Consider the following 10,977-nt stretch of genomic DNA (forward strand, 5'->3'; position numbering starts at 1 on the left):
ATACTCCCATTAAGGGTATCGATACTAAGGCTTTTTTTAAAACATCGAAGTCGAATTTGGTATCAATACTCCACATATCAGAAGTATTGATACCCAAACAAGAGTATCGATACCCAAACAAGAGTATCGATACTACTCATTTTTTCTCAGTTCCCAATAGTCGGTTGTTATTGATACCCAGAGATTAGTATCGATACTCAAGGGCCAATACTAATAATAAAGGGCTCGGTATCGATACCCACAAACAGTTTTGGGTAAGAACCCAAGGTTTTTAAGGGATAGTTTTGAGGGACCCAATAATACCATAACATCATGAAATAAAACTAAAAGTGAGAATAAAAATAAACTCAGAATAGCTCGAAACAATAACAGTTATGATTACACGAAACTAGCCTTGTTTAATACTCAGGAAACAACCAGGACACCCAAGTTTACTTTGGTAGAGGATAATCATCTTGTTGGATATCCAGTCAGTGCCAAGGCACTTCATTTAGCTGGGCGCATATGCCCCAAGACTCGACGGAGTAAGCTAGCTGGGTGTATGTTTCTAATGAAATTTTAAATCTTACCACACTTACTCAAGGGTATTTTAGGAAGGCTAGAAGGGTGTGAGCTCCGTGATGTAGAACCCTCAGTCACACCATGATGCCTACCTCAACATGTCATGTCAGCATCTCTATGCCTTCATACCTGTGACACTAGCATGCTCATTTAGTGAATGCATGTAGCACTGTGCAATTATTAGTGTGACACAATACAATTTTTGGGTTAGCTACTTCGGTGTACAGGTGTGACATTGTAATCTATCGATCTCCATGTTGGATTTGATTAGGGTGTTATAATAATAATAATAATGATTGATTACATTTTAAAGTGAAAATTGGTATAACTTTGCAATTGATATTAATAAAAAAAATTCTAATAAAAAAGAAAAATGTTTGTGTTTTTATTCACTAGTGTTACAATTAATGTTATATTTTTTATTCAAAAAAATGTTTTACATTTTTAAAAAATATATATTTGTTAAATAATTTAGAGTGATTATAAAATATTATTTGTTCGTAATCTTTTTAATTATTGACACACCTTACAGGTCCAGCTGCTTAAATCTGGGACCTAAAGGGAGAACAATACTCCCTTTTAACTACTCAATGGCTTCGTCTATTTTATAATATATTTGAATAATCGAGGTTAATTATAAAACAATATTTATTCCTATTTTTTAGATATTGATAACACACTTCATAGACGAAACTTCTCGAATTTAAAATCTTTTAAAAAAATACATTCTTTTATTTAACCTTTAATATAGATAGATGTATTCATTTTACCATATATTTCTAACGATATCATATCAAAATGACAAATATTTAAATGGTTTGCTTGAAGTGAATATATGGATAGCGACGAGAGTCGACCATATTCAGGCAATCAAGATTTGTGTCAAATATTTAATTAACATAAAAATTACTGCAAAGGAGGGCGGTCAGTGACGGATGTACATTATTCGGGAGGAGTACACGTCCATCTTAAAATTTAATTTTTTAAAATTTGTTATTTATTTCATTTATAATGTTTATCTCAAATTTTATTTATGTTCATCTCATACGAAAAATTCTATTATTAATATATATGTGTCCACCAAAAAAATATTTATGAAATCGTTATTGAGAATCATGACTAAAAGTACTCCGGTATATTGGAAATCAAATTAAAAAAAGATAAATATTAAAAAATAATATAAAATACTAATATCGTTAAATTATATTAAAATGATTTTCTTACTCATAAAAATTTCAGAAATTATAAAATAGTCATTAAATTTGTCAAACTATAAAATGGTCGTTGTAAATTATAAAATAATTATAAATTTCAATAAGTCTAAGAATCATTTATAATAGTTTGATATGTTAAAGGATCATTTTATAATAATTTGATAAAATTTAATAATTAAAAAATACTATTTTAGTATAGTTTAGAGAAACTAATTAATCCAAAAATAAAATAAAAGGTTTTATTAATTCAAATTGAGATGATCTAAATTTTTATTATCAGGACCGATTAAGTGAGTTTTAATAGTAAAAAATATATTATTTTTTTAGAAAATTCGAATTCGAATAGCTATATCTGTAGATATGTATTATTAATAGGTTAAGAAAAATTTTAAACAAATATTAATGTATAATAACTCCATGCTATTCAAAAATTATATTATTATTATTATTATTATTATTATTATTATTATTATTATTATTATTATTATTATATAAAGAGAAGCCGTCCATGCACATATCATTTTTCTCAAAAATTATTATTATATTATTATTATTAGTATTATTACTATTATATTATTATTATTACTATTATTACTATTATTACTATTATTATTATATTACTATTATTACTATTATTATTATTATATTATTATTATTACTATTATTATTATAATATTATTATTACTATTATTACTATTATTATTATTATAATATTATTATATGAGGAGAAGCCGTCCATGCACATATCATTTTTCAATATCTAAAATTGAAGAAGAGACAAAAATTTTACATCATCAAAGTGTCGTTGTTTGCCTTTGCCACCATATTATATGAATCTAAAAAAGTACATGTCTTTGTTCATTTCATCATTTGTGGAAATTTGTAGGTGGGGGAAGTCAACAAAATTTCAATAATCAATATGATGATATAATATTGTCAAAACTCAACAATTATATAAGGTTTAATATTTGTTTTGTCCTTATACTATAGATGAATTTTCAGTTTGGTCCCTCAAGAATTTTCTCAACCAGTTTTTGTTGTCATGTGATCCCATCAAATTCTTTCGATAAAAATCAAGCGTGGCATAATCACATTTTATCACGTGTAATAAATATTAAAAAAATAAAATGCAAAAAAAAATATTAGGGTTAAGTACACAAATGATCCCCGACTATATGGTATTATTTTTTAAGCCCCCTGACTATTAAAAGTTACAAAATGGTTCTTTAACTATAGAGTGTTGCTTTGTTGAGTCCGTCAACTATTACAAGTTACAAAATGGTCACCCCGACTATTCATTATGTTCCAAACTCATCATTTTCTGTTAAAAAATTGACGATATTCTGAGCTGGACGATAACTTACTGGCTGTGATATGATAAAATTTGATCCCAAAATATCAAACGACTATCATATCTCAGTCATCATGTTAACGTCCAACTTAGAAAACCACCAATTTTTTTAACAAAATAGGACGAGTTTAGAACATAATAAATAGTCAGGTGACCATTTTGTGACTTTTAATAGTCGATGGAATGAATAAAGCAACATTCTATAATCGGATGACTGTTTTGTAACTTTTAATAGTTGAGAGACTTAATAAAATAATATCCTAGAGTTGGGGACCATTTGTTGTACTTATCCAAAATATTAACAGTGCGATTAAGTTGCTATACTTTTTTTTAAAGATACTAATTTACTGTGTGTAAAAAATTAAAAATAAACAAAGATGTCCTCATCATTATTCAATGTATTAGGAGAAGGTATTCTTATAAATGATAATTAAAAAAACAATACATATTTGACATTCATTTATAAAGTTCCTTCTAATAAATAATAATGCTGGTTACATAAATATTTATTTAATTTTATATTTTTTTAATATTACAAGTGAATCAAATGAGAAAGTAAAATACATAATAATCAATTATTACTAAAAAATATTAAGGTAAAAAGGCAGGTTTTTGTACTTTAAAAAAAACTAATGCGACTATCGTATTATTTTTCTCTTATTGTGACTCTTCAACTCAGAAAATAAGTCCAATGTGATCATTTGACCAACTTTTTCGCCTTTGACCTTTACGGTGCTGACATGACAGTTCACAAATGCTGACGTGGTGGCGGTCCACAGTGTTGATGTGGCAGTCCACGGTAGTTGATAAGGTGGTGGCGGTCCACGGTAGTTTATAAGGTGGCGGATAACATGGAAGATGTGCTAAATTGGTAACTCAAGCATGACAGATGGACTGTCGCCTCAGTACCATAAACTGTCACGTCAGCATCGTATAGGTCAAACAACGAAAAACATCGGTCGAAGGACCACATTAGGTTTATTTTCTGAATTGTAGGGTCACATTGAGAGAGAAAATAATACGAGGGCTATAATCATTTTTTTCAAAAATATGATAGAAGATGTGAACTTATGAAAACTTGGAATAAAAATCTAAAAAAATCACATTGTGTCGTGAAATTATATCAATACAAATACGTGTACGTATCTCCAATGAAGGCCATTATTAAACGATTGACTGAATTTATTTGAATGTGCATTCTACAAACGTTTTAGTTGTTTGAATGATGCTGATGGTCATACAAATGGGAACCCACTAAAATTCCGGCTCATAGTCATACTCGATAATATATAATGGACAAAAGTGTCCGGATAATGCACTTGAAAAAGGGAATCGCATAAAAAATAAAACAAAGATTTACGGTTATAATCGTAAATTAAGTATATAATTAGGATAATTTCTTATAACCATTAAAACAAAACTAGCAACTTAAGATCACATAAAAACTATACAAGGAAAGAATAAAAATTTAGTTAAGAAACTTAAACAAAGATAGATACAAACAGAATTGATCGCGTCGGTAAACAAACCACAAGAGGAGATTAGGGTGTTGAAAGACCACCGATAAACCGCAAATCAGACTCGAGCGACGTAAAAAGCTATCTACGAACGTAAATAGGGTATCCAAATCCAATATGAGGGTCCAAAGCAGAGAAGATCAATAAGATATCAGATAAGCGTCATCTTGATCAGTTGTGGCGATGTCAAATCAACCCTTAAAAAAAGATAAATGAAAAACGACCGAAATACCGAAAAATATGCCAAAATACAAAATAAAACGTGACAGAAAGATGGTTTCTTAAAAATGTTTGAGAGTCTTTAGAATAGATATCATCACTTGTAATCTCGACGACTTTCGGAAATCATCAAATGATTTAGAGTATTTAGAATAGATATCATCACTTGTAAGCGTCTTATATTAATAAAAAATCTTAAATTACATTAGATAGTTCTGAATTTTAAGTGATGTATTGTTTAATATTATTAAACTTTCAATTACTTCAATTACAACACTAAATTTTAATTTTCGCTTTAGTTATACCATTAGATCGTTAAATCGGTAACGGTGATACGGATGATGCAACAATATGATGTGGTTTGGTTCTTATTGTTTTTAGACACCAAAATAATATCATTTTTGTTATTTTCTTATTCCTTCCATTCTCGTGTCACCAATATTTTCTCTTATTTTCTTTAAATTATAATTAAAAAATATCAATTTGATATTTTCTTTTTAATAATCTGAGGTGATTATAAGGTAGTGTATGTTATAACAATTTTTAGTTATTTACAATACATACATTTTGTAGGCGTAATTGTTGGAATTAGGGATGGCAACGGGCCGGGTATTGGTCCCCCCGTCTCCGTCCCCGTTTAAAAAACTTGTACCCGTCCCCGCTTAAAAAACCGCGGGGATTTAAACGGGGATCCCCATCGGGTAATCGAGGAAAACCGCGGGGAAACGAGTATTCCTGTTTAGCATAAACGGTTATTTAAACGGGTATCGGGTCGGGTATCGGGCCGGGTATATATATATTTAAATTAAATATATAAATATTATATATATTTTTAATTTAAATTAAATTTATTAATATTATATATATATAAATAATTATTTTTAATATTTATCGGGTCGGGTATCGGGTCGGGTAATCGAGTAATCGGGGCGGGGATTATCAAATCCGTCCCCGTCCCCGTTTAGCATAAATGGTTTTTCCCCATCCCCGTTTAACATAAACAATTTTCCCCATCCCCGTTTAATTCGGTTTTCGGTTTTTCCCGTCGGTTCGAGTTTTTTCCATCCCTAGTTGGAATCTATGACCTTTGGGAGAACAACATTCTCATTTTTCATTAAGGTTGCTTGATGGGTTCCAATTTTTAAAAGTTTTTTTATTTTATTAATTTAAGATAAGTACAAGACAGTATTTGTTCAAAGATAACTCTCAACTATTTAACATTTAACGTTTATACTTCTAATATTTTCGATGCTCGAACCCAAAATCTCAAAAAATGATAATATTTCCTTTACTATCGAGGTGGTTTTGGTTCATACAATTTTTTAAAATTAAACGTGTTTGAAGGAGCTTTTTAACAAATAAAAGAGAACTAAATATTTGGCAAATTGATTGAGTATGGTTGGTCTTGATCTGTCATCCGCCGGTAATTTTAATGATGCCAAGGTTCACTGTCTCACTCGATTAATTAATCCCCCAACCCTCTTGGACATAGTGATTAATTAATTAATTAACTAATCAAAATCTATTTAAATATCTCAAAACCAGTGAATCAAAGCCAGTGAAATACTTCATGGGTTGGTCTTGAACTGTCACACACGTGGCATCTGTCAACCACAAGTCTTATAAGTACACCATTTGCTAATGAGTGAATTACACTGATAGATATAAATTAGTTCGGGCAGGGACGTGGTTAGGTTTTCGAGGATCATGTATAAATTTTTATAAATGTGTCTTATTTTTTTAAATATATTTGATTTTGGGGTAATAATATTTTTTTGAAAAAACGTCGTAATAGGTTCATTTATAGTGGTGTTTATTGAAAAAAGCCACTATATATATATTTTTAGGGCATTTTTTTGGGATGCACAATAATAATGGTGTTTTTTAAAAAAACGTCGTAATAGATCCATCTATAGTGGCGTTTATTGAAAAAACGTAACTATATATATACTTTTTTAGGTCCTTTTTTAAAGTCTGCGTGGTCACGCAGTTCACAACACCCCAGCCACGCCCCCGAGTTCATGCATGTGACAAATAAAAAATGGGTTAATGGACCGACCATTTTTTGTAAGTAGAAGGGATTAGTACCATAAAACAATGGGATGATAATTAAAGACCAAACTAAATCTGACGAGATAGTTCAAGATTAGCTGAAACAGTTGAGATTCTTCGCCGACTTTTGCTTGGGATTAGGGATGACAACCAATCCAACATTTTTAACTTTTATGGGTAAATTACAAATTTCATCACTAAACTTTACTTTCTCTCATATTTTACTCACTAAACTTAATACATTAAGTTTTCTTAGTCACTCCCCTTTAAATATTTAACAATATTAAAACGACACCGTTTTAAAAGAATAAAATTTTCACCAAAACGACGTCGTTTTACATCTATATAAAAGTCAATTTATAACGTTGTTAGTGAGGAAACGACTGAATGACAAAAAAACCCTAATGAATTAAGTTCAGTGAGGAAATTGAGAAGACTTAAAATGAAGTGAGTGAAATAGGAGAGAGAGTAAAGTTTAATTACCAAATTTGTAATATACCCAAGTTTTATTTAGTGGAATTCTTAAATTTTCTTTGAATGAAAAGAAATTGGTTTGCCATGGAATATGGAATCTATTTGAAATTTGTGGATATATAGGTTATGGAATATTGAAAAAAAAAAATTAGTGGAGTATGATTGTAAGTGTTAGGACGGGTGATTTATCGATTAAAATAGATAATAATTATTGTAATAGTGAAGTTTAGTGTTGTGATAGGATATGCATTTGGATTTAAATGTATCTGCGATTGGGCATGATCAAGAGTCGGGTCATATTTTGATTTATTCGAATTTGATTTGAATATAACTTTGATTTATATGAAATTTGATTCGACTTGAAATCTGAAATTATAAAAAAAAATTGACAAATTGAATCTACTCGGTAGTATCTGTTATAAAGATTTTGAAGTGTTTGACAATAAAAGCTCAAATACCCTATAGGAAACTTGAAACGAGTCGACCTTATTCTTTTTTGTATTAATCTAGGGTGATTACAAACGATAGTATATGTTCTAAAGATTTTGAAGTATTTGACAATGAAAGTTCAAATACCCTATTACAATCGCTTGTACTCAAACTTGTGACCTCTAAAGATAACAATAATATCTTTAATCACTGACGTCGATTAATTCATGCAACTAGATCTTATTCTTTGAAAAACTTGAATCTATCAAACATTATCCTTAAAAAAATCAAACCCAACTTGATTTAATTTTTTATATAAAAACTAACCCTATAAAATATCGGATCATAATCTATCAATTTCGGATCCAATACTATCCTATTTACCAACATAAAAATGATAAAATAGAAATAGTATCATAATATTCTTATATTTTTATTTAAATATTATTGCAATTAATTGAGATTTGACTTGAAAGCTCAACTTGCTTGCCAACTCACCTTATGAAAAAACCTTTTGTTGACTCAAATCTGCCGTATTCATGCACCCAAAATCCCTATATATATAAAAAATTAATTAATTCTATTCTTATATGTAATAAGAGTAGGGAAGATAAGATAATAGAATATTTCAATATTAAATTAAAAATATCTTTCATAAGAGACCTCTGACAATTAAAATTATGAATTATTCACCGTAAAATTTTATTACACGATCACAAAATTAAAACCTTACGCTCTTACTAATTGAGTGGACGGACAATTCCCAAAATCCCTATATATATCTCTCAAATCCCAAATCCAAAACCAGCGAAGGAGATCACAAACAAAACCCATAAATTATTTCAAACAAAAACACACAAAGATGCCTTCTTCTCCATCGATTCTGGTCTCAAAATCCATGATTTTCCCAGACCAAAAATCAAGCCTTGGAGACCTCAAGCTTTCTGTTTCTGATCTCCCCATGTTGTCTTGCCATTACATCCAGAAAGGTTGTCTCTTCACTCGCCCTTCGATTCCCACCAACTCACTCGTTTCTCTCCTCAAACTATCCCTCTCCAAGACGCTGTCGTTTTTCCCTCCTCTCGCTGGCCGCCTTCTCACCGACGAAAAGGGTTACATTTACTTAACTTGTAACGACGCCGGAGTCGAGTTCCACCATGCCCGATGCGTCTCCCGGTTCATCCGCGACGTCATTGGGCCGGTTCATGTTCCGGAGCTGGTGAAGGAGTTTTTTACTTTTGATAAGACGGTTAGTTATCAGGGACATTACAGGCCGATCATGGCGGTCCAGGTCACCGAGCTGGCCGATGGAGTCTTCATCGGATGCTCGGTTAACCATGCGGTGACTGACGGCACGTCGTTCTGGAATTTCTTCAACACTTTCGCGGAAATTTGCAGAAAAATGAGTAACAGCAATAATGAGACGATCGATAAAATCTCAAGGCGACCGGATTTTTCACGTGAATCGGTTTTGATTTCGCCGGCGATTTTAAAAGTCCCCGACGGCGGCCCCAAAGTTACGTTCAACGAAAACGAGCCGTTAAGGGAGAGGATCTTCAGTTTCAGCAGAGAAGCCATTTTGGAACTCAAAGCCAAAGTTAACAACAACAGCGACGTTAATGGAGACTTTAACGCCGTTGAAATCATGGGGAAGCTAAGTAACGACAAGTACCATACTGAAATGGCTCCGGTTTCAAAAACGGCGGAGATTTCATCGTTTCAGTCGCTTTCGGCTCTTCTCTGGCGGGCGGCAACACGTGCGAGGAAGCTCCCTGCTTCCAAAACGACGAAGTTTAGAATGGCGGTGAATTGTCGTCACAGGCTGAACCCGAAGATGGATCCTTTATACTTCGGGAATGCAATTCAAAGCATCCCGACGTACGCCTCCGCCGGTGACGTCACGTCGCGAAGCATACGTTGGTGCGCCGAGCAGTTGAACGAAAGCGTGAAAGCTCACGACGACGAAACCGTGCGTCGTTTTATCCGTAACTGGGAGAAGGATCCACGGTGTTTTCCGTTGGGAAACTTCGACGGCGCGTCGATGACGATGGGGAGTTCCCCGAGATTCCCGATGTACGACAACGATTTCGGTTGGGGACGGCCTTTGGCGGTTAGGAGCGGCGGAGCAAACAAATTCGACGGCAAGATCTCTGCTTTTCCGGGGCGGGAAGGGAACGGTAGCGTCGATTTGGAGGTGGTTTTGGCGCCAGAAACAATGGCCGGGATTGAGTCGGATCACGAGTTCATTCAATATGTTACCGTTTAAAACGGACGGCGTAGATGTATTTTCATTTTATCACGTGTTCTGTTCTTGGCCGTTGGATGAGTATTTTAAGTGAAGGTGGGTCCCAGATTCTGGGACGTGATGTTGGGCAACGGGTATCATATTGTTATCTAATATATGTGACATACTAATTATTAGTAAATTAAATAATAATCTTGGATTTAAGTATTGTTTTCATGATTATAAGTCCTAGTTATCTATTCCATCAAAGCCAAACATAAACATAAGTGACTGGTCGAGTTGCGTCGAATTTTCGATTAATTATATCCCTAAATATATATATAAAAAAAATATTATTATCTCATGTCAGGTTGAATCGAAGATCTTTCACTCTAAAACCAACCTAACCCGATTCAAAATTAATTAAAAAATCTCAAATCAATTAGATTATGTTGAAACCCATTAAATTCGAACCAAATTATCATTAATAATCACATAATTTTTAGTTATATTCGAAGTCAAGTTCGATTAAACTCCTAAATAAAGTAAAAATCAGCTACGGTAACATTTTTCTATTCAAATCTCTTTCGAATTGAATTGATCTGATATAATCTAATGGACCATTTAATTTATGAACAGACCTGTTCGCATACTAATTAGTTGAATTTATGTTAATATATACCGGACAGAACATTTATAGAATTAGAGATAAATGTAAAATTTTATATTATAGACGAATTTATAATATTTTTAAAAAAAAATTAAAAATTTTAAGAGTCAAAACTTAATAGAAAACATAAAAAAATAATATTCGAAATATATAAAAAATTTAAAATTTTAAAGAAAACGATCATCCTCAATTGTGGTCTATCAACACAATTGACTAGTATGATACTTTCTAGTGGTACATTGGTACTACTAAAAGGACTTCCTTGA

The 10,977-nt window shown here is 31.8% G+C and overlaps 1 protein-coding gene across 1 annotated transcript; it reads left to right on the top strand.

Annotated features, from left to right (window-relative positions):
- The first annotated feature begins 8,641 nt into the window (after positions 1 to 8,641).
- Positions 8,642 to 10,269, top strand: LOC120131560 (uncharacterized acetyltransferase At3g50280-like). Its single transcript, XM_039148525.1, has 2 exons — positions 8,642 to 10,145; positions 10,234 to 10,269. The coding sequence occupies exon 1, from the start codon at positions 8,680 to 8,682 to the stop codon at positions 10,081 to 10,083; it is 1,404 nt and encodes a 467-aa protein (XP_039004456.1). The 5' UTR covers positions 8,642 to 8,679; the 3' UTR covers positions 10,084 to 10,145; positions 10,234 to 10,269.
- The last annotated feature ends 708 nt before the right edge of the window (positions 10,270 to 10,977 follow it).

The sequence above is a fragment of the Hibiscus syriacus genome, unplaced genomic scaffold (genome assembly GCF_006381635.1).
Source record: "Hibiscus syriacus cultivar Baekdansim isolate YM2019G1 unplaced genomic scaffold, ASM638163v2 tig00001695_pilon, whole genome shotgun sequence".
Taxonomy (NCBI): domain Eukaryota; kingdom Viridiplantae; phylum Streptophyta; class Magnoliopsida; order Malvales; family Malvaceae; genus Hibiscus; species Hibiscus syriacus.

Bases quoted from the DNA above. Each gene is read 5' to 3' on its own strand.
- LOC120131560 (XM_039148525.1), top strand. From the start codon at position 8,680: ATGCCTTCTTCTCCATCGATTCTGGTCTCAAAATCCATGATTTTCCCA.